At 31.9% G+C, this 25,070-nt stretch overlaps 1 protein-coding gene across 1 annotated transcript in view; it reads left to right on the top strand.

Annotated features, from left to right (window-relative positions):
- Window positions 1-25,070, top strand: part of PCDH15 (protocadherin related 15) — a 1,001,489-nt gene that overhangs the window by 969,476 nt on the left and 6,943 nt on the right. The window contains exons 31-32 of the mRNA XM_066348814.1: window positions 2,761-2,769; window positions 3,598-3,747. Of these exons, the coding sequence (XP_066204911.1) occupies window positions 2,761-2,769; window positions 3,598-3,747 (159 nt within the window). The remainder of the gene's footprint in view (window positions 1-2,760; window positions 2,770-3,597; window positions 3,748-25,070) is intronic.

Here is a 25,070-nt window from a genome sequence, read left to right as displayed (position 1 = left end):
TATTTTTGGGGAGGTTTTTGATGTTTGTTTCAATTCCCTCACTGTTGTTCGATCTATTTAGATATTTCTTTTTCTTATTTTTTTTAAAGATTTTATTTATTGATTTTAGATAGAGGAGAGAGGGAGAGAAAAAGGTGGGGTGTGGGGGCCGGGGATGGGAGGCATGAACTCATAGTTGCTTATTGTATGTGCCTTGACCAAGCAAGCTCTGGATTTTGAACCAGCAACCTCAGCATTCAAGGTTAATGCTTCATCCACTGCACCACCATAGGTCAGACTAGATTTTTTAATTCTTTATGATTAAATCTGGGCAATTTGTATATTTTAAGAAACTTACCTGTTTTGTTTAGGTTATTAAATTTGGTGACATAGTATTTAATAATATTGTAGTATAATCATTTATATTTCTATGCTGTATATTGTAACTTCTTTTCCATTTCTGCTTTTCAAAAATTTTTTGTGACAGAGACAGAGAGAGAGACAGATAGGGACAGACAGACAGAAAGAGAGAGGAATGAAAAGCATCAATTCTTCATTGTGGCAACTTAGTTGTTCATTGATTGCTTTCTCATATGTGCCTTGACTGAGGGCCATCAGGAGACTGAATGACCCCTTGCTTAAGCCAGCAACCTTAGGCTCAAGCTGTTGAGCCCTGCTCAAACCAGATGAGCCCACGCTCAAGCCAGTGACCTTAAAGTTTCAGACCTGGTTCCTCCGCATTACAGTCTGACACTCTATCTACTGCGCCTCTGCTTGGTCAGGCTGATTTTGTTTATTTAAGTATTTTGTCTTTCCTAGCAAGTCTAGCCAGGGTTTTGTCAATTTTATCAATCTTTGCAAAAAACTAGCTCTTTGTTTTATTAATGTTTTATTTGGTCTTTTTGTTCTCTATTTCATTCAATTCTGCTCTAATTTTGATTATTTCCTTTTTTTCTGCTGAGACTAGGTTGGTTTTATTTTCTTTTCCAAGTTCTTTAAGTTGTAATGTTAGGTTGCTTACTTGAAATATTTTTGTATGTGAGATATGCTTATAATGATATAAACTTCTCTCTTATTACTGCTTTCACTGCATCCCAGAAGTGTTGATATGTTTGTTGTATTGTCATTCTACTTGGTCTCTATATGACTTTTGATTTTACCTTTTTATTTCTTTTTTGACCAGTCACTTTTTAGTTGTATATTGTTTAATCTCCACATATTTATATTGTGTTTGTTCTTTTTACAGTTGATTTCTAATTTTAAAGTGCTGTGTTTAGAATATATGTTTGGCACAATTTCAATCTTTTTAAACATTTATTAAGGCTAGTTGTGTGTTCCAACATATAGTCTATTCTTGAGAATGCTCCATGTGCAATAACAAAGAATATGTAATCTGATAATCTGAGCTGAAAAGCTCTATAAATGTCAATTATGTCCATTTTGTCTAATGTGTCATTTAAGGCTGATATTTCTTTTTGATTTTCTATTTGGATGATCTGTCTAGTGCTGTCAATAGAATATTTATATCCTCTACCATAATAGTGTTTGTGTCAGTTTCTCTCTTTAGTTCTATTAGTAGTTGCTTTATATATTTTGGTGCTCCCTAATAGTGTGTGTGTGTGTGTGTGTGTATACACACTGAAAAGTGTTATGTTTTCTTGATGTAGTGTCCCCTTTATCATTATAAAATGTCTATCTTTGTCTCTGGTTACCTTTGTTATCCTGAAGTTTATTTTGTCAGAATATGGCTACACCTGCTTTTCTGTGGATGCTATTTGTTTGGAGAACTATTTCCACACTTTCACTTTGAGCCTATCTTTGTCTTTGCCTCTTAGATGTGTCTCTTGAAGGTAGTATACAGTTGCATTTTGTTTGTTGCTCCAATCTGTTACTCTGTGCCTTTTTATGAATGAATCCAGTCCATTTACAAAAATTGTGTTATTGTTGATGTATGAAGATTTCTAAAAGCCATTTTATCTTTGTTTTCTGCTAGCTCAATGCCTCCATTGGTTCTTTAGCTTTGTATTTCTGTCTGTTGGTGTGTTTGGTGGTATTCCATACTGTGCACTCCAGCAGGAATGCTCACTAAATCTTTTTGCTCCTCCCAGCTGAAGGGAGTGCCAACCACAACCTAATTCTTCCCCTCTTTGGCCTTAGCCCTGCATTCAGCTCTGGGCTATATCCTTGGCTCCTTAAAGCTCTTCCCTCTCATTACCTCCCAGGTTCACTCCCACTTTCACACCTTTAGAAGTTTCAATGTATGAACCTCTCAGACATGTTTGTACATTAAGCAGGGTATCATTTGTTGAATTATAGTTGTTCAAATTGTTGAATCTTCAAGGGGAGAATCAAGGGGAATCCCTCATGTGGCCATTTCTCTGATGTTCCTCTCAACCCTCTATATTCTTTTAATATTTTTAAATACAGTAAACCAAGAATCTGATTATAAAGATCAGATTATTTTTAATATTCAGGTTCTCGAGCAAAGTTAAAATTAACATATCTATATTTTAATTGTTTGTCTTATTCCATTTAATTTCTTTGTTTTCCTGTAATGAATGTTTTAATAGCTTATATGATTGTGACAGTAATAATGAAGTGCTCACCATTTTAACTTTTTGAATTGAATTAGGTTTCTTGCTATGTCCTTAAATCTATGTCAAAGTCTAACCAGTAAATTTTTAATAACTGAGAATAAATCAGATATTAAAATATTATGAATGCAATATTTTTAATATAGCTTTCTTTCCTTTTTGTCTTACTCACTGCTTTCCCAAACAGGTTTAAAGTGTAAGTATAATTACAAATATTTTGCTCATGTTTTAATGTGAAAGTATAAAAGAGAAAGCTCAGATAATATTGTTAAAAGAGTCAGCCCGCCTAGAACCATGTTTTGTCTGCCTTGTATTTACAATAGGTGTATGTTTTCTAGTTCAAATTCCCTTGTGGTTTGTATGTATAGAATTGAGGTGGTTTTATTCAATTGGATACAACTGGAGGAAATATGACAAAGACATTTTCCTCTGATAGCTTCTGCCCTTTCAGATTTTGGTTTTGAGGAGGGATTTAACATTCACTATCCAAGACAGTAGCAAAGAACAGCCTAGCTCTAACACAGGAATGACAGACATTTGTAGGTATCCAAAGAGAATAAAAGCTAACCAAATCTTCCTCCGAAATGTACACATGTACACACTCTCTGTAAACGAATGTCAAAAACATTTCAAATCATTTTAAGTAAAATAATTCTTATTTAAATAGATTAAAGATGAATAATAAAAATTTATATATCTTCTGTCAGCCTCACATTATGAAAGAGACCCATTAAACAGCCACCAATTGTCAATCACATTTTTATAATTTAGCATTGCAAATCATTCAAATGAATTCTATGTGTTATTCAAGGGTTATCTTAAAGTACTCTGAGGAAGTATTGATAGATATCCTGTAGGGATTTTTTTATAATTATACCAGTTTATAAGTTCAAATGCTTGTATTAAAATGTTTTTCCCTTGATAGTTTCACTGATAGCTGTACATTATTATTGTTAGGTAGCCTATTGACTAGCATATTATTTCTCAAATAGTTTTATAAAACATTTTTTTTTTCTTACTAAAGACGCCAAGCTGAGTGCACAAAGACAGCACGACTCCAAGCCGCGATGCAGCCCCCTAAACCAGCAGCTCCTGCCGCTGCACCAGTGGCCGCACCTCCACAGCCACCACCTCCCGGTGCACATCTCTATGAAGAAGTTGGGGACAGCGCGATGTAAGTAGACCTTCCAGAGGCTTTTAGAAGTAAATAAGCTTTGATGGGTGCTATGTGGTGAGTATTTAATTTCAACTTGATATGCAAAATGCACTTTGCAGCCTACTTTCTTAGATTTTTTTTAAAACAGAAAATTGTTGATAAAAACCTAACAGAAGTTAAATTGAAAAGTAATAATCAAAAAAAAAATTAAGCTGAATAAGATAAAAGAGCTATCCAATATGAGGAGACATTTGCAGATGAAGAGCTTGAATAATATATTTATTCTCTAAATATAACCGATTCCGAAAAGAAAATATTTCTTGTAGAAAATGAGAATATAGCATAATCTTAATGTAGTAATTCCTGATTTCATATTAAAAGCCAACTCCTGCTTGGTCACATAAAACAATTTTATGGTCTAAAGTCAGACATTTCTAACATACTATTTTACAATGTCATAAAATAAAATAATTGAAATCTAAATGAAAATAAGGAGTTATTTTTATCAAATTTATCTCAAAGTAGACTGCTGCAATAGCTCAATATTTCTCCTATAGTATTTGGGATTTCTAAGTAATATTAAATTATCATTTTTGAGAAAGACTTTTAAATTATTGCTAAAAGATTACACAGCTGTTTCTATAATCATACACTCTCAAAACCTGATTCCTTTGGAGATATTAACTTGTTTATATTATAAAAATTCAAGAGTAGTATTTTTGGATGTGAAATGTAAAACAACCAGGGATATTATAAAATTTTATATATGACAAAATTAAGCCGCCAAAAAACTTTTTATTAACTGGAAGTGGTTGGAATTGAGGTTCTTAAACACATTTTACTGATACATTTTTTTCATTCACTTGTAAGAATAAAGCAATCCTCAAAAATTATAAAACTTAAATTTTATTGGGAAAACTAATTTTAAACATATGTATCAATATTATTTGCCATATTAATACTATTATACAAGGTTATCTTAAAAATCGTTTTTAAATGTTAAAACTGATATTGTTGAATATTTTAATGCTAAAATTATATTTAAAACAACTTAATGCTTGTCTATTTCTAAAATAATATAGAATTCATGCCTTAAATATAGTTTTATATTTATTTCTTTCATAAACAGAAAATGATGGTCTCTTTTTAAAATTATTGGTGAATGGAGGAATTGAGCCAATATGATTCAATACTTTTTGATTATGTCAACCATATTTCTATAGCAAAAAATGTGTAGAAGCTAAAAAAATAGGTGTAAAATTAAGTGTGTTTTATATGAAATTATTAAGGGCTATATGTTCATTTATATTTAACACAAACAAGTATGCAATAACATCATCTGGAATCAATATAGTTTGATGGTGATAATTTTCAAATAGCAACATTTAAACATTATTTTTATTTGAAAAAGTATTCTAGATATAGTAGAGGATTTTATAATTTTAATATGTACTTCTTGAAGTATTTTAAATTCTACAGCTTAGTTATCTTTAAAAAATGTTTAACTTATATACTCAAAACATTTTACAGAGATTCTAATCATAAGTTATTAGAAAATAAACAATAAATAAATTATGCACAAATGTTTTTTAAAAAATATCAAAAGTAATTTTAAAAAAATTTTCATGAAGTAATAACTTGATATAGATTCAATAATTACACTGTAATAGTCATAGTATTAATATTCTTACTTTCTTCCAAGTAATACTTCTGTCTTCTTTATAAATCAGTGTGGATCTTTTTCAGATAAAACACAGAAGCAACTTTTAGAATTTTATTTAAAATTTTTATTTAGGATTGAAATCTTTCATGTTTATTAGTGGTTGGATTTTACCTATGTATATGAAATAGCTATCTAGATACAATATTGTGTGATAAGACAGCCAAATAGATGCCATATGATTTTATCCAAAATATTACGTATTCTAATGAATAAATACAAAGAAAATATAAAAGCATGCATTTTTTGGATAAACATATTAAGTATTGCTTAAAGCCAGTTCTTGTTAATATTTTCACAATTATCTTAATTTAAATTTAAAACTTTTTTTTTCTGTCACTTGTTTTCTCTTTCTTACCTGTGGATACATAGGCATGAGTAAGTAAATGATATTATTCTAATTCAAAGGCATTAAAAAAGGATGCAATAGAATAGATTAAGTGCTGTTTTACTCTGTAAACATTAATCTTCATCTTTTACCATGAAGTCATTTATTTTAAATAGAAAGTCATATCTTCCACATTTCATTCCCTTTTGATATTTTGAAATCTTATAGTTTAAAGAATTGTTCTCACTGAAAGTACCTGTGCCTACCAACAGGAGTTTAAAAATTCTCCTTGATTTTAATTTCTTTAATATATATATATATATATTTTTCAATTAAAAACAATGTGATATCATTATTTAAATTATTGTTTCCAAAAATAAATAAATAAAACCAATAACAGATCTACACAAAAATAATTGCTATATAATGTCAAACTCACTTTTTTAAAAGATTATTTAAGATTAAAAACAGTGTTTGCTATGTTTAGCATACATTGTCTGCACTTTCTAAATTGTCCAGGAGGTTCCGATACCCTGAATCTACCTTTGAGAATTCTTTCTTGCAGATGGCATCTTTACAAAATGTCACAATGACAACTTTGGGTTTATATAACATTTTATTGCTTCACTTGTCATTTTAATATTTCAATATGGCTATTTAATTATTATTCAAAATATTTCCCTTTTAATTTATTTCTTATATGTGGGAAATATTAAATAATCACAAAAATAAATCTGTCACTCTGAGCTTTTGAGCAAAGAGTTTCAACGCTTTTATCAAACGCATTTATATGGCCGTTGACTTCTTCAATTTTATCTATCATGAGCAGCCACTATGACTGAGTATCAAGTACAATAAAATCTTCCAGTGATATTAAAACTATGTTTTATTAACATAAATCTTTCAGTAAAGTGAGTCTTGACTAAAATTTGATCTCGATCATGTTTGGAAGAAATACCAATGACCCCTTTCTTATTTGTAAAATATATAATGTTTTCAAACTGATTAAGCAAAACTTGAAATAGAAAAAAATAATCTCTGTCAAGATTCTAGTATAAATTTAATTTCTCAATTGTCATTTTGAACTCTGCAAGAGAACTTATCTTATCTGTGCTTTGTGATTTTAATTCTCTCAATCTGAAGAATAGAAAAATATACCCATTTCTGTATTCTTTTGCAAGTTTTACCCCAGATAAGAAAGTGCTTTTAACTTCAGGAGAGAATTACTGAGATAAGAGATAATAGACAAGTATGCATCAGATACAGCTAAGAATCTTTTCTCCAAAACAGTCAGCTCTGAGCATCCTCAACCAAGACAAAAGATATAAAACTATTAACCAAAATGCTAGTCTGCAATTTGGAGAATTGTGATTCATACATGAGAGAACTGTTATGTGTGGTCATGGATACTTTGCTGTATCAAAATAATTGAAAAAAATCAGTGTACAGTTTGAAATATTTTTAAATGAATATTTCTTATGCTACTCACTGCTCTCAAGCTTTTCTGCCCTTTTTTTGAGTAGATTAGTGTTTTTGGTCACTTATATTTTGAAATAGTAATGAGAACCATAAAAACATCTTTCTCATGAAATCTATGTCACAACCTGTTTCCTTACATTTCACTATCTTCTTTTCTTTCAAGTCTTTTCCTTCTCTACCATTTCCAACAAAGCAGGGGAAATAAGTCAGTCTCAGAAGATGGGAAACATCAGCACATTGTGATGCCCTTTTCTTCCAGTACCATTGAGACTCGTGAGCAGGCTTATGTAGACGGATCACTTAAGAACAACCAGACCAAGTCTGCAAGAAAATTCACATTGATATCTGATGAGGATGACTTAAGTACCCAGAATACCCTTTATAAGGAAAACATAGATCAAAGATCAACAAATTCAGACTTTTCACTAAGAACAGATTCTGTAGCCCCATTTTTACCCAGAATACAAGCCAAGAATGAGTCTCTAAGGGGCCCAAGAGAAAAGATTCAAAGGCTATGGAATCAGACTATCTGCTTACCTAGCAGACCAATGTGGGAACTTCCTAACAGATCAGAAACCATAGATCTGGAGCCATGGCAAAGCAACAGACAGAAAACTGAAAATGAAAGCTGTCTAAAAGAAAGAGTTAGCAGTAATCTCTTGCTTACAGTTGGAGATACATGTTTAAAAGAGAAAGAAGAAATAAGAACAAAAAAGTTGAAGTCTTTATCTTCAGACTCTTCTCCTTGGTCTCATTCCACATTCTCTACTTTGCCAACTGTTTCAAAAACTGTGGAACTCAAATCAGAACCTAATGACATCATTTCTCCTGCTGACTGTTCCTTGGAACTTTCTCCTTCAATGCCGTGCATTTTAAACGCTCCACTCTTTAGGAGAGAGACACCCACGTGTATGTTGACTATTGAAACCAAGAGGAACATTTTTGAAAATCTTCCCCATCCACCAAACATCTCTCCTCCTCCTCTTCCTTCTCCTCCTCCCCCACCTCCTCATCCCCCTCCTCTACCTCTTCCTCCTTCTCTTCCTTCTCTGATTCTTACTCCTTTTGCTCTTTCCTGTCCTCCATCTCCTCCTTCTAGTCCTCTTCCTCTTCCTCCACTTCTTCCAGATACTGTCCCTCCTTCTCCTTTCTCTACTTTTTCTCCTTCTCTACCTCATCCACCTTCGTGTCCTTCTCCTCCTGCATTATCTCCTCCCTTCCCTTCTCCACTATTTCCTTCAACTTCAGGTTTATCCACTAAGGGTGTTTGTATACCAGCTGTCAAATGCACTGTCAATGTGACAACAGCCAAGGAAGTACACTCCTCTGTGGTACAGCTATCAACATCAACAACAATGTGTAATGCACATCCTCAAAGAGAACCAAAAGGAATCCTCAAACATGTTAAAAACTTAGCCGAACTTGAAAAGTCGGTAGCTAACATGTATAGTCACATAGAAAAAAACTATCCACCAGCACACATTCCAAAACTTCAAATTAGTTACCCTACAGAGGTAAATATGGAAATGACATCTGGACAAAACCAGGAGAATTTGCAAAATATTGTCGAGGAATTTGAAAAACAATCTCATAGTCAATCTACTTCACTGTAATATTGCTTTTCCCCTTTTTACTGGACAACTCTTTTGTTGACCGTAATCTTCAAGTGGAGGCAAATGTGAACATTAAAGAAGATTCCATCCTTTTACCCTAAAGTCAATGCAATACTGTTTTTCCTCATTTTAATTTAAAATATTATTAACCTCATTATTACTAACTCATTATAGATTTACTTTAATTTTCATAACTACGAAGTAGCATTATTTGCCTACATTTATTTAAAAAGTAAGTAATTTTAATCTACTTTTTTAATGGGAACATATGGGCATGAAAGTTAGATATCCAATTTCAACCAATGGCTTGTTTATCATATTAGTACAGTAACATTTACTTTTTCATCATAGTTTGATATGAGTGCTCAAGGAAAAGAGAAGACTGTTACAAATAAGCTAAAAATATAAGTTCTGTTATATCCTCGAAGCCTATGTATTTGGTAAAAAGAAATACCATGAAATTAAAATGTTATTTATTTTAAAATATAGGAGATGGCGGACATTATGGTATTCCAAAATAAATCTCAGGTGCTATAAGATGTATTCATCTATTTTCTTATGAGAGCATCCTTTACTCTGGCTTGCTTTTATCTTACTAGATTATATGATTATATATTTGATAAACTTTTTACTTTTTTTCAATTGCTGTCTTCTCTATTTATTTCTCATTGTGCTTTGTTTTCCTTCTTTCTAATAAAAATAAAACTTGAGTTGTTCACTTTGTAAGACATTTCATTGTTTTCACAGATATTTAAAGTACTCTTTAATTTTGCTTATCCACATTATTATTTCATCATCTATTATCATTTTATCATTAGATTATCCTTCAAAGAAAATATATATCTCTTATTTAATAAAATAATTTAAATTTTTTTATCAAAAGAAGGTTAAACAAATGTCTACAAATGTGTTCTTAGTATGAATTTAGTTACTATTTCACTGATGAAAATTATATTTTTATTAATTTATCAATAATAATATGCTTATCTTTTAAAACTTTAGAAAAAAGTATTATTAGCTTATTTATTAATAATATTAATTACAATGAAAAAATTCTTCAAATTTAGTTAATAGCATATAGATAAAAATAAAAATTTTAAAAAGAAATCAAGAGTAAATATATCTGGTGAACTATTACCAGTTTTATATAGGCCTTTACTTTTTATTTTAGGCAAAGAAGACAAAAATTTTTACTCTAGAAAAAAAATTCTGTAGTTGTAGTAGTCTTGATCTTAGAGTTTCAATTTCTTAAATTCTTAAAAACATCAGCTAAGTATTTAAATTTCTATATTCTTTTTCAACTTTTTACTTTGAAATAATTGCAGTAATTTAAAAAGGCAAAATAATAAAAAGAATCTCTAAAAATAATAAAAATAATTTGGGTGAAGGATACTTCACCCAAATTCTTTCAATGTTGATAGCATTCATTCTCTATATACATATATGCACCTATACATATATGTGTGTATATATATATATGCAAGCACGTTATATATAGGTATATATTTAAATGATAATTTAAAAATAAGTGACAGATATGCTTTCTCTTTATTACTAAATACTTCAAGTTATATTTTTCTATAAACCAGAACATTTTTTATATAACCACAGTACAAATGACCAAAATCAGGACATTATCATTGATACTATACTATTTTCTAATCTATAATACTTAATATAAATTTATCATTTTCCCCACTAACGTCTTTTATAGGAAACAATGTAGTCAATGATTCTTTAAATTTCTTTAATCTTTAATGAATAGTTTTGCTGATTATTGATCAGTTATTTTGTAGAATGCCCCATAATTTGAGTTTGCCTGATGTTTCCTCATAATTAGGTTTAAATAATGCCTTTTTGGTAGGAATATCACAGTAATAATGCCATGTTCTTCTCAGTGCATTCTACTGGGAGGCATATGGTTTGTATTTCTTCCATTTTATCTTCTTAATGAAAGCTACACTTGACCATCAGCTAATCACTTTGTTTTGCCTGTCATACACATGGATTAATTTTGTTTATTGGAAATTCCCACTTTAATACAAGTATAATCATTTGTTTTACTCTGAAATTTTAATAACATATAAGTTTGAAGAAAGAAAAGCACAATTCTGGAATATAAGCAAAAGTCTTACTTGATAATTACCATTGTAAATATATATAGATTCAGGGACCAACAACACATCATTTCAAAGATTTCTTTAGCTCTTATATTATGTAACATTTCTTCAGGAATTTGGTCTGGCATATTTAAGTAACAATATCAGATCAAAAACAATTTTCTTTTTGTGACAGAGACAGAGAGAGACAGAGAAAGGGATAGACAGACAGCAAAGCAGAGAGATGAGAAGCATCAATTCTTTGTTGCAGCATCTTAGTTGTTCATTGATTGCTTTCTTATATGTGCCTTGACTGGAGGGGCTACAGCAGACTGAGTGACGCCTGGCTCAAACCAGTGACCTTGGGTTCAAGCTGGTGAGCTGTGCTCAAACCAGATGAGCCTGTGCTCAAGCCAAAGACCTTGGGGTTTCGAAACTGAACCCTCTGCATCCCAGTCCAATGCTCTATCCACTGTGCCACCACCTGGTCAGGCAGATCAAAAACAATTTATAAATCTATTTTCATTAGTTCCTGTGCTTCATATTCTTTTCATCCAAATCAAAGATAATTTCTTTCTTGGGATCTTGAATATGATTTTTTACTCTCTGTCACTGAAAAACTGCAGTTGGAGTTTTTGTTGGGAGCTGATCTTATGCATGAGAACTTGTGCTATTTGGTGGATTCTGACAAGGGATTGTTCAAAATTGTGTAGGCCTTTAATATGAGTGTGTGTGTTTTTAAGCTATTTTTACTGACTTCTTGGAAATGTGAAAAAAAATTTCTTGATAATTCCTTGTATTTTCTTAATAATTAAATTTCTAAATAATTACCAAAGAAATAGTCTAAGATAGCTAAGTAACAATTTTATGTAGGCATCTGTAGCCTTAACGACATTCTCCTTTTTTATAACATTTTATAATATTTATATAATCTAAAAATATATTATTATTTTATACTTTTCAAATGAAACATTCATATCCGTGTTTTATATTTAATTTAGTCTGTATTTGACATATTACATTAAGATTCTCATCTTCATCATAAAATTAATTAAAAAATCTTCTACATGAGATCTATTATTCTACTAAACTTTGAATATACAAGCTAATTTCTTTTTCTCTCCTCTACCCCTAAGCCTCCACAAACTACCATTTTTTCCTAGTGATATATTATACTCCGATTAATGCATAAAAATTATACAGTGTGTCTGTAAAGTCATGGTACACTTTTGATAGGTCACAGGAAAGCAACAGAAGACGATAGAAATGTGAAATCTGCACCAAATAAAAGGAAAACCCTCCCAGTTTCTGTAGGATGATGTGGCAGCATGTGCACATGCGCAGATGATTACGTAACACTGTATGCAGTGGAGCAGCCCACGGCCCTGCCAGTCGAGATGTGGATGGTACAGAGGAAAGATCAGTGTGTTCTGTGGCTCACTAAATTTGAATCCGTGATCCAAGTGCAACATGAATATCGGCGCGTTTATAAGGAAGTGTGACCACATAGGAATAACATTACTCGGTGGGATAAGCAGTTGAAGGAAACCGGCAGTTTGGTGTTGAAACTCCGTTCTGGTAGGCCATCAGTCAGTGACGAGTCTATAGAGGCTATACGGAATAGCTACCTAAGGAGCCCTAAAAAATCTGTGCATGAGCCCACATCGAAATGCACTGAATAGGTATGAAACTGGGAGAGTTTTCCTTTTATTTGGTGCAGATTTCACATTTCCAAAGTCTTTTATTGCTTTCCTGTGACCGGTCAAAAGTGCACCATGACTTTACAGACACACTGTATTATTCACCTTAATAAAGCAACAACCAGGTTACTATACATTTTCTTTATTTTAAAAATTAAGCTGTAATACATATGAATAGTATAAAATAAAATAATAAACATTAGATATAAACTACACAGAAATATAAATATTATGTGACTGATTTTATAAAGATAAAGTGTTATGTCAATTGAAAACACACAGATGATTATACATTTTGAATCTGTTATGTACTTCTTCTAAGTCAGTTTTTGCCTTTGAACTAAAACAAACAAATCAAATAACTAAATTAAAATGCAACAAAAAGATAAATGAAAAAGTGGTGTTCATCTACTAATATTTTATTTCCCACATTTATGAAAAATACTCCTAAAGAAATCACAGTTTTAAAATCTTAGAAAATAAAATATTGTTTTGGTTGGACATTTTATATTTGCATGTGACTCAGTTGTCATTATTTAAATCTAAATATAAGCTTTATTTATCTCTGCAAGATACCAACTGAGTAAAGTTGAAAGTGCTAGAACTTCTAAATTCTCTAGGAAGATTATCATTACCATAACTATTAGAAGAAACAGATAAGTACCCTGTGAATCTCACTACAGAACTATTACAAATAATTAATTGCAGACAGGATTAAGTAGCTTTATTTATTACTGTTATTACTAACCATTTGAATCAGTAATGCCTTAACCATTAAAGATGCTTACAGATTAATAGATTTATCTTGTGAAGGCCTTATAATTAAAGAAATTTTCTAGAGTTTGTTTTGTTGAATTTTAGAAAGTTATGTACATACCTCTTTATACTAAATCTTAATTGAAGTTAGTTGTTTATTAATTCCATATGGCATGTTCCACAGCACCAGTTTAATGCTTTAGGTCAACTCTTCAATAAATAATGCATTTAAAATATTCAAAATTAGTGACATTAAACATTGAAAATATTCTATGCTTTCTTTCTTCTCAATTATGGTCAAATGTTTTACCGACCTATGGTCCATAACTTTATAAATCGTTATGTAAATAGAACATTTGGCTATTACTTTTCTAAAAACTTTTTCATTTCTTGTTTAATAATGTAATAGAGACATCATATCTAATTAACTATTAAATGCTAATAATATTTGCATTTCCTAATTTTAGAATAAAATGACAAAAACAAAATTATCTTACAAACATTTGGGAGAATATATTCCAGTCATAGATTTTTTTATTCTGAACCAATGTTTTTCATGTATAAAACACTATTCTCAGTCTGACCAGGTGGTGGCGCAGTGGATAGAGTGTTGACCTGGGATGCAGAGGGCCAGGTTCAAAACCCAGAGGTTGCTGGTTGAGCATGGGCTCACCAACCTGAGTGCTGGGTTGCTGGCTTGAGTGTGGGGTTGCTGGTTTGAGCATGGGATTGTAAACACGATCCCATGGTTGCTGGCTTAAGCCCAAATGTTGCTGAATTGAAGCCCAAGGATGCTGGCTTGAGCCCAAGGTCACTGGATTGGGCAAGGGTCACTGGCTCAGCTGTAGTCCCCTGCACCCCAGTCAAAGCACATATGAGAAAGCAATCGATGGACAACTGAAGTGGCACCAACTACCAGTAGATGCTTCTCATCTCTCTCCCTTCCTGTCAGCCTGTTTGTTTGCTGTCTTTTTCTTGTGTGTGTGCTGAAAACAAACAAGGAAAAAAGAACACTATCCCCAAATAAGTATTTTGTATGTATTAAGACATCCAGGACAGAAATGAGGTAGAATATAGATCGTGTATGTTTTGGTGTTCATGTGAAATGAGGTTTGGAGTGATAATTGTTTTAAAAATGCAGGCATAAAACCTTGATCCTCTTGTTTTGATACTGCCACAAAAACCTATTTCTCACTGAAATAATTTTTAGAGAAAATTACCTTTTCAGTTTTTCTCAGATTTTCTTAAACACCATTACCTAAAATATTATTTAACCTAAGAAGCCAAGATGTTTAATATTGATTTCTTCATTTCTGCCTTGCAGGAGAGTTTATTCATCAGAGGTAAGGGTTTTCAATATAATATCAAGGACTGATTTATATATATATTTTTCAAAACTAAGGTACTTTATTTTAGCAAAACTTACAAGTATCCTATACTATTTCTTTTCCCTTCTATTTCTGACTTCTTTGGGGATTTTAAATCTATTATTCCATGAGTACACAAAGAACAACTGCTCCCTTTTTCAAAGATACATTTATTTTTTCCTGTATTCCTATTACTCAGCATTGTGAGATTCCACCATTTTTCTATAAACCTAATTTGAAAACCGTAACATGACTTGACTTTTGTTCTTTAAACCTGTCCAAGGCTCCATTCTATCATGTTAGAGGTTGAGATCTTAAAGAGTTAAATAATTATTATAAGAACGCTCTGGCTTTTCTCTTGTGTTAATTTGACTGTCAGTCTACAGAGAAGATAGTGGGCATTCTGGCCAACAGTATTAGCTAGCCTCACTGTAAGTGGTACTATCAATGAGGTCACTGAGAACCTAGTATAGATGGTTTAGCATATAGTTCCTCAGTTAAGAGAATGAAATAAGCATATGCCATGATGAAGTAATAGTTTAGAATGTGTAACTTCTAAATTATTTAAAAATAAAGATGAATAACTGGTTATGGGGGGTAATTATAAAACTAACAAATCGAGTCAGAATTCCTCTAACTTAAACTTCCCACCCTTTTAAATGAATACCTTAGTAGACTTACTAACTCTATCATGGAAAGTTCATCTGTTCAGTCAAATAGTTGTTCTGTTAGCCATTTCAAAGAGTTGGATCATTGGTGGAAGTATCTCTCAGAATGTCTCTGCCCACTTCCCAACTGTTTACTTTAAGATTTGTCCTGTATAAGTATTTCCCTCATAATCTGAATTGTGAATACTGTTCCCACTTGATTAAAGTATAAATTATTCTAAAACAGACCCATAGTAACTTTGTTTTCTTTAAAGTATTGGTGAAATGGGGAGGCAGTAGGAAATAATTCCTGCAAAATCTGAGGAAGGACGATTTCTTCAATCACAAAAGAATTTCTGAAAAGTTGCTTAATGCTCCAGTGCACGCAATCCACATTTTGGTAAAAAGAAAAATGACAAACCTATATTAAATATGATAATGGATATATTATTACTGTATCTTATTTTGTGTGCTCTACCATTCTTCCTAATGAACCTGATTACATCTAATGTGATTGGGAAGAAAAAAAAAGAAGGGCAATTTAAAACAAAGTTAAATTTATTAAGAAGAATTGTGTGACACTTAAAAATGCTTTTAGAACCATAAATGACTGTACTGTGAAGCTCAAACCAAGAAAATTTTTACAGATTTTTATTTATTAAAGTTAATTTTGATGTTAGTAAAAATAATAATGAAATTAAAACAAATTAATTCTTTATTAATTTATGTTCCAGCATAGTCCAATTATTATTTAATGCTGTTGGTAGCTATACATGAACAAAGAATTCCATTGTAACCAGTTTTAAGCTGTCACCTTTTTTCTCTGTCTTTTCAGTCACAAACTACCTTTTCCATCTGAATTATTTTCTAAATCTTTTTCTATTTCAATTTCCTTTGGCAGCAACAACAACTGCTGAGGCCTTCTCTTCTTAAACCAGAGGTATCAATTTTCCTTCTCTTTTCAGCCTTTCCTCACGATACTTCATGTGACATTGATGTCCATCCGATCTGTAGGTGGAGTGGGTGAATGCCAATGTGACCTAATTTACAGCAGAAAGAAAAGGTGGTTTGACATAAAAATAAATAAATAAATAAACAAGTAAACAAATCTTCCTTACTACTTGCTGGTGACTAAAATTCTAAATTTTTTTTTTTTTGCTTCATTCTCTGGGAATTAGACATATCAGAATTTTGGTCCTATTAAAAGCAAGCTATCATTGAATGAAGTAATTCATAAATCTGATTAATCAATTCTCATAGAATTATGCCTGAGATCAGATTTAGGTTAGGCAAAGTTTAAAGAAAGAATGAAGATATCTGTGCTGAAATAACAAAAGTAAAAATTGGTTATGATTTATAGTCTTTAATCATTTCATGTGATTCAAAATACAGCTATTAGCTATGTGTCTATTTTAAAATGTCTATGTCATTTTTTTTCTGAAATGAGAATAAGGTATATATAGTTATATAATAAATACATATTATTTACACTTATTATGCTTTTACACTGCTCATTTTTTTAGAAAATAAAAACTATATAAGCATATTTCCTTTCACACATTTTGTATTTTATAAATTCCACTTTAAAATATTATTTTATTTTTTTGAATTTTTTTTAATTAACTTTAATGGGGTGACATTAATAAATCAGGGTACATATGTTCAAAGAAAGCATCTCCAGGTTATCTTGTCATTCAATTATGTTGCATACCCATCATCCAAAGTCAAATTGTCTTCCGTCACCTTCTATTTGGTTTTCTTTGTGCCCCTCCCCTCCCACTTCTCCCTCCCCCAGCCCCCGGTAACCACCACATTCTTGTTTATGTCTCTTAGTCTTGTTTTTATGTCCCACCTAAATATGGAATCATACAGTTCTTTGTTTTTTCTGATTTACTTATTTCACTCCGTATAATGTTATCAAGATCCATTCATTTTGTTGTAAATCATCCAATGTCATCATTTCTTATGGCTGTGTAGTATTCTATAGTGTATATGTGCCACATCTTCATCCAGTCTTCTATTGAAGGGCTTTTTGGTGCTTCCATTTTCTTAACAAAATAATCTCTACTTTGCTAAAGAGAACCATTTTATGTTTAATATTTATTTCTCAAAATTTTGAAGTTGTGAGATAGGAATATTTAACTTATATAAATTTTTAGCAAAAATTTCCATGGAGACATCTCCATAGACAACAGAATCAGATAACTAAATGTTAAAATCCAAATACCAATTACTGTTTGCAAGACTTAATCAAGATATGCACCCTACTGAGCATCAATTTCATTTTCTATAAATGTTGGCAGTAAATTTAACATATTAGCTCCCAGCTCAGCAACTGTACCATAATAGAGAGAAATTCAGTAAATGGTAGTTATTATTGTTTTGTTTTACTTGTTTATATCAGCATAAATGTTTATATTTTGGTCAATAAGATAAGTTAATTCTGTATCTTCTCTATATAAAATTATCTTCTCTTTAAAATTATTTAAAAAATAAATTTTAAAAATAATGTTCAGTGTTTTATCTGCCTATTAAAAACTTTTTTAGTCTTCTACTTTGCATGATTGTCTAAATTTAGGATTCTCCTGCTATGGGTAGCAAGGCCTGCATTGAGCATTTCAGTATCTCTTCCAGATGACTCTTAATGCTCACCAGATCCATCTTCAATTATTTTTCTGAAGAGGTGATATTCTTCCCTTCAGTAATATGTGACCTAAGATTTTAAGAGGTACCCATCAGATTATTCCTTTCTACTAGCTACCATTCTTCCTTGCAACTCGATTATAATGTGACTAATTGAATCAAGGGCTAAATATTCTTGATTTCTTCCTAGGTAATTCTATTCTATATTTATTTTCTTAAAGGCATATGATGGCAGATAGATATTATAACTAGTGAGAGCTAGGCTTTATTATCTGTTTAGAAAAGATAAATATATGTTTATATAAAAATTATTTTATTATAATTTTAAAATCTGAAATCCATTCAGTTGCATTGTTTACATAAATATTTTTCTTAATTATTGCTACAAGTTATTAAAAACTCCAAAATAATTTTAATTATAAGAATACATAACTTGAGATCTCCACTTATAACCAAGTTTTAAATGTCTAGCAATAGTTAGCTATAAACACAATGCTGTACAGATCTCTAGAATTTCTTCATCTTTCTTAATTGAAAACTTTATACCTGTTGAATAACAGCTCCTCCTTTCCCTTCTCCCTATCCCCATAACAATGATCATTCTGTCTATTTCTATGAGTTTGACAATTTTAGATACCTCACTTAATTGGAACCATGCTCCTTTTGTCCTTTTGTCCTGATGACTTTTTCTTTTTTTTTTTTTAAATAAATTTTTATTAATGTTAATGGGATGACATTAATAAATCAGGGTACATATATTCAAAGAAAACATGTCTAGGTTATCTTGTCATTAAATTATGTTGCATACCCCTCGCCCATAGTCAGATTGTCCTCCGCCTCCCTCTATCTAGTTCTCTGTGCCCCTCCCCCTCCCCTAACTCTCTCCCTCCCTCCCTCCTATGTCCTCCCTCCCCCCACCCCTGGTAACCACCACACTCTTGTCCATGTCTCTTAGTCTCATTTTTATGTTCCACCAATGTATGGAATCATGTAGTTCTTGTTTTTTTCTGATTTACTTATTTCACTCCGTATAATGTTATCAAGATCCCACCATTTTGCTGTAAATGATCTGATGTCATCATTTCTTATGGCTGAGTAGTATTCCATAGTGTATATGTGCCACATCTTCTTTATCCAGTCTTCTATTGAAGGGCTTTTTGGTTGTTTCCATGTCTTGGCCACTGTGAACAGTGCTGCAATGAACATGGGGCTACATGTGTCTTTACGTATCAATGTTTCTGAGGTTTTGGGGTATATACCCAGTAGAGGGATTGCTGGGTCATAAGGTAGTTCTATTTGCAGTTTTTTGAGGAACCACCATACTTTCCTCCATAATGGTTGTACTACTTTACAGTCCCACCAACAGTGGATGAGAGTTCCCTTTTCTCCGCAGCCTCTCCAACATTTGCTATTACCCGTCTTGTTGATAATAGCTAATCTAACAGGGGTGAGGTGGTATCTCATTGTAGTTTTGATTTGCATTTCTCTAATAACTAATGAAGCTGAGCATCTTTTCATATATCTGTTGGCCATTTGTATCTCTTCCTGGGAGAAGTATCTGTTCATGTCCTCTTCCCATTTTTTTATTGGATTGTTTGTTTGTTTGTTTGTTGTTGAGTTTTATGAGTTCTTTGTAAATTTTGGATATTAGGCCCTTATCTGAGCTGTTGTTTGAAAATAACATTTTCCATTTAGTTGGCTGTCTGTTTATTTTGATATCAGTTTCTCTTGCTGAGCAAAAACTTTTTATTCTGATGTAGTCCCATTCATTTATCTTTGCCTTCACTTCTCTTGCCATTGGAGTCAAGTTCATAAAATGTTCTTTAAAACCCAGGTCCATGAGTTTAGTACCTATATCTTCTTCTATGTACTTTATTGTTTCAGGTCTTATATTTAGGTCTTTGATCCATTTTGAATTAATTTTAGTACACGGGGACAGGCTGTAGTCGAGTTTCATTCTTTTGCATGTGGCTTTCCAGTTTTCCCAACACCATTTGTTGAAGAGGCTTTCTTTTCTCCATTGTGTGTTGTTGGCCCCTTTATCAAAGATTATTTGACTATATATATGTGGTTTTATTTCTGGGCTTTCTATTCTGTTCCATTGGTCTGAGTGTCTATTTTTCTGCCAATACCATGCTGTTTTGATTATCGTGGCCCTATAATATAGTTTAAAGTCAGGTATTGTAATGCCCCCAGCTTCATTCTTTTTCCTTAGGATTGTTTTGGCTATTTGGGGTTTTTTACTGATGACTTTTTCCATTTAACATGGTTCCAAGGTTATCCATAGTGTTGCATATGGCAGGAACTTTGTCTTTTTAAGGCTGAATAGTATTCCATTTTGTATATGTGTGAGTGTGTGTGTGTGTGTGTGTGTTTGTGTGTGTATATATCACATTTATTTATTTATTCTTCTTCTGATGGGTATTTAAATTTCAACTTCAAAATCATTTAATGGTATTTTCTTAGTCTCCATATATATTAGACGAAACATGTATTGACCAAGATGTTTAAAGAATTAGTTCTGAGACCTATTTGCTTCATTTAAGCCAGTATAATTACATTAGGTTTTAGATATCTCAAAAGTCTACACTTAAACCCTGGCTGGATAGCTCGGTTGGTTGAAGCATTGTCCTGGAGTGTGGAGGTTGCTAGTTCAATTTTTGATTGGGGCACATACTGAAGCAGCTCGATGTTCCTGTCTCTCTCTCTCATATATACAATTTAATTCTATTTAAATAATTATATACACATATAATTATATATGTATATAATTTCAATTTAATTATATTTAAACTTTACCATTTCCCAATTTCTTATTGGTCTTTTTCAACCTCATTTCCCACCTTCCAAATCCCCTTCCTATACTGAATATTTTTTTAATGTTTTATTTATTTTTATTTTTTTATACATAAATTTTTATTAATTTTAATGGGGTGACATTAATAAATCAGGGTACATATGTTCAAAGAAAACATCTCCAGGTTATCTTGTCATTCAATTATGTTGCATACCCATCACCCAAAGTCAGATTGTCCTCCGTCACCTTCTATCTGGTTTTCTTTGTGCCCCTCCCTCTTCCCCTCCCCCTCTCCCTCCTTTTCTTACCCCCACCCCGTTAACCACCACACTCTTGTCCATGACTCTTAGTCTCATTTTTTTGTCCCACCTATGTATGGAATCATGCAGTTCTTAGTTTATTCTGATTTACTTTTTTCACTCCGTATAATGTTATCAAGATCCATCCATTTTGTTGTAAATGATCCGATGTCATCATTTCTTATGGCTGAGTAGTATTCCATAGTGTATATGTGCCATATCTTCTTTATCCAGTCATCTGTTGAAGGGCTTTTTGGTTGTTTCTATGTCTTGGCCAAAGTGAACAGTGCTGCAATGAACATGGGGTTGCATGTGTCTTTATGTATCAATGTCTCTGAGTTTTGGGGGTATATACCCAGTAGTGGGATTGCTGGGTCATAAGGTAGTTCCACTTTCAGTTTTTTGAGGAACAACATACTTTATTTCATAATGGTTGTATTACTTTACATTCCTACCAACAGTGGATTAGGGTTCCTTTTTCTCTACAGCCTCTCCAACACTTGCTATTACCTGTCTTGTTGATAATAGCTAATCTAACAGGTGTGAGGTGGTATCTTATTGTAGTTTTGATTAGCATTTCTCTAATAACTAATGAAGATGAGCATCTTTTCATATATCTGTTGGCCATTTGTATTTCTTCCTGGGAGAAGTGTCTGTTCATGTCCTCTTCCCATTTTTTATTGGATTGTTTGTTTGTTTGTTGTTGAGTTTTATGAGTTCTTTGTATATTTTAGATATTAGGCCCTTATTTGAGCTGTTGTTTGAAAATATCATTTCCCATTTAGTTGGCTGTCTGTTTATTTTGTTGTCAGTTTCTCTTGCTGAGCAAAAACTTCTTAGTCTGATGTAGTCCCATTCATTTATCTTTGCCTTCACTTCCCTTGCTTTTGGAGTCAAATTCATAAAGTGCTCTTTAAAACCAAGGTCCATGAGTTTAGTACCTATGTTTTCTTATATTTAGGTCTTATATTTAGGTCTTTGATCCATTTTGAATTAATCTTAGTACAAGGGGACAAACTGTAGTCGAGTTTCATTCTTTTGCATGTGGCTTTCCAGTTTTCCTAGCACCATTTGTTGAAAAGGCCTTCTTTTCTCCATTGTATGTTGTTGGCCCCTTTATCAAAAAGTATTTGACCATATATATATGTGGTTTTATTTCTGGACTTTCTATTCTGTTCCATTGGTCTGAGTATCTATTTTTCTGCCAATACCATGCTGTTTTGATTGCCATGGCTTTATAATATAATTTTAAGTCAGGTATTCTAATGCCTCCAGCTTTGTTCTTTTTCCTTAGGATTGCTTTGGCTATTTGGGGTTTTTAGTTCCATATAATCTGATGATTTTTTGTTTTATTTCTTTAAAAAATGTCATTGAGATTTTAATGGGAATTGCATTAAATTTATATATTGCTCTGGGTAATATGGTCATTTTGATTATATTTATTCTCTTATCCAAGAATAAGGAATATATTTCCATTTCATTGTATCGTTTTTGATTTCCCTTAACAATGCTTTGTAGTTTTCATTATATAGGTCCTTTATATTCTTTGTTATGTTTATTCCTAGGTATTTTTGTTGATGTTGTTGCAATTGTGAAGGGGATTATTTTTTTGAGTTAGTTTTCTAATGTTTTGTTGTTGGCATATAGAAAGGCTATGGACTTTTGTATATTAATTTTGTATCCTGCGACCTTACTGTATTGGTTTATTGTTTCTAGTAATCTTTTTGTGGAGTCTTTGGGGTTTTCAATGTATAAGATCATATCATTTGCAAAAAGTGAAACCTTTACCTCTTCTTTTCCGATATGGATGCCTTTTATTTCTTTATCTTGTCTGAAGGCTCGGGCTAGAAATTCTAGCACCACGTTAAATAAGAGTGGAGAGAGTGGATAACCCTGTCTTGCTCTGATTTAAGAGGTAAATTCTCAGTTTTATGCCATTTAATATGATGTTAGCTGATGGTTTATCATATATGGCATTTATCATGTTGAGATATTTTCCTTCTATACCCATTTTGTTGAGTGTTTTAAACATAAATTTGTGTTGTATTTTATCGAATACTTTTTCTGCATCTATTGATAAAATCATGTTGTTTTTGTTCTTTGTTTTGTTGATATGGTGTATTATGTTAACCGTTTTACATATGTTGAACCATTCTTGAGATTCTGGGATGAATCCCACTTGATCATGATGTATTATTTTTTTAATATGTTGTTGTATTCGATTTGCTAGTATTTTGTTTAGTATTTTAGCATTTGTATTCATTAGAGGTATTGGCCTATAGTTTTCTTTTTTTGTGCCGTCCATGCCAGGTTTCAGTATGAGGGTTATGTTAGCCTCATAAAATGTGTTTGGAAGTATTGCTTCTTCTTCAATTTTTTGGAAGTCTTTGAGTAGAATAGAACCAAGTCTTTGAATGTTTGATAGAATTCACTAGTATAACTGCCTGGGCCTGGACTTTTATTTTTGGGGAGGTTTTTAATAGTTTTTTTTTTAATTTCCTCCCTGCTAATTGGTCTGTGTAGGCTTTCTGCTTCTTCATGACTAAGTCTAGGAAGGTTGTAATGTACTAGGAATTTATCCATTTCTTCTAGATTGTTGAATTTGGTGGCATATAGTTTTTCATAGTATTCTTCAATAATTATTTCTATATCTATGATGTCTGTGGTGATTTCTCCTCTTTCATTCTGGATTTTGTTTATATGAGTCCTTTCTCTTTTTTCCTTGGTGAGTCTTGCCAAGGGTTTTGTCAATTTTGTTGATCTTTCCAAAGAACCAGCTCCTTGTTTTATTAATTTTTTCTATAGTTTTTTTGTTCTCTATTTCATTTATTTCTGCTCTGATTTTTATTATTTCCTTTCTTCAGCTGGTTTTGGGTTGTCTTTGTTCTTCTTTTTCTAGTTCCTTAAGGTGTGAAGTTAAGTAGTTCACTTGGGTTCTCTCTTGTTTGTTCATATAGGCCTGAAGTGATATGAACTTTCCTGTTATTACTGCTTTTGCTGCATCCCAAAGATTCTGATATGTCATATTGTCGTTTTCATTTTTCTGTATATATCTTTTGATCTCTGTGCTTATTTCTTTTACCCACTCATATTTTAAAAGTATCTTGTTTAGTTTCCACATTTTGGGGGGGTTTTCCCTCTTTATTGCAGTTCAATTCTCGTTTCAAGGCTTTATGATCAGAAAATATGCCTGGTACAATTTCAATTTTTCTGAATTTGCTGATGTTATTTTTGTGGCCCAACATATGGTCAATTCTTGGGAATGTTCCATGTACACTAGAGAAAAATATATACTCATTCACTTTTGGATGAAATGTCCTATACATGTCTATCATATCCAATTGCTCTAGTGTTTTGTTTAAGGCCAATATATCTTTATTAATTTTCTGTTTGGATGAACGATCTAGAGCCATCAGTGGTGTATTGAAGTCTCCAAGTATGATTGTATTTTTGTCAGTTTTGTTTTTAGGTCAATAAGTAGCTGTCTTACATATTTTGGTGCTCATTGGTTTGGTGCATATATATTAAGAATTGTTATGTCTTCTTGATTTAGTGTCCCCTTAATTATTATGTAATGACCATTTTTGTCTCTGATTACTTTTGCTGTCTTGTAGTCAGCATTATTAGATATGAATATTGCTACACCTGCTTTTTTTTGGCTGTTATTTGCTTGGAGTATTGTTTTCCAGCCTTTCACTTTGAATTTGTTTTTATCCTTGTTGCTTAGATGTGTTTCTTGTAGGCAGCATACAGTTGGATTTTTTTAATCCATTCTGCTATCTGTGTCTTTTTATTGGTGAGATTAATCCATTTACATTTAGTGTAATTATTGACACTTGAGGGTTCCCTATTGCCATTTTATAAATTGCTTTCTGTTAGTTTTGTATCTTATT

The sequence above is a fragment of the Saccopteryx leptura genome, chromosome 9 (genome assembly GCF_036850995.1).
Source record: "Saccopteryx leptura isolate mSacLep1 chromosome 9, mSacLep1_pri_phased_curated, whole genome shotgun sequence".
In the NCBI taxonomy this organism is placed as follows: Eukaryota; Metazoa; Chordata; class Mammalia; order Chiroptera; family Emballonuridae; genus Saccopteryx; species Saccopteryx leptura.
The sequence above is the reverse complement of the archived record's forward strand: the minus strand, read 5'-3'. Positions and strand labels throughout refer to the sequence as shown.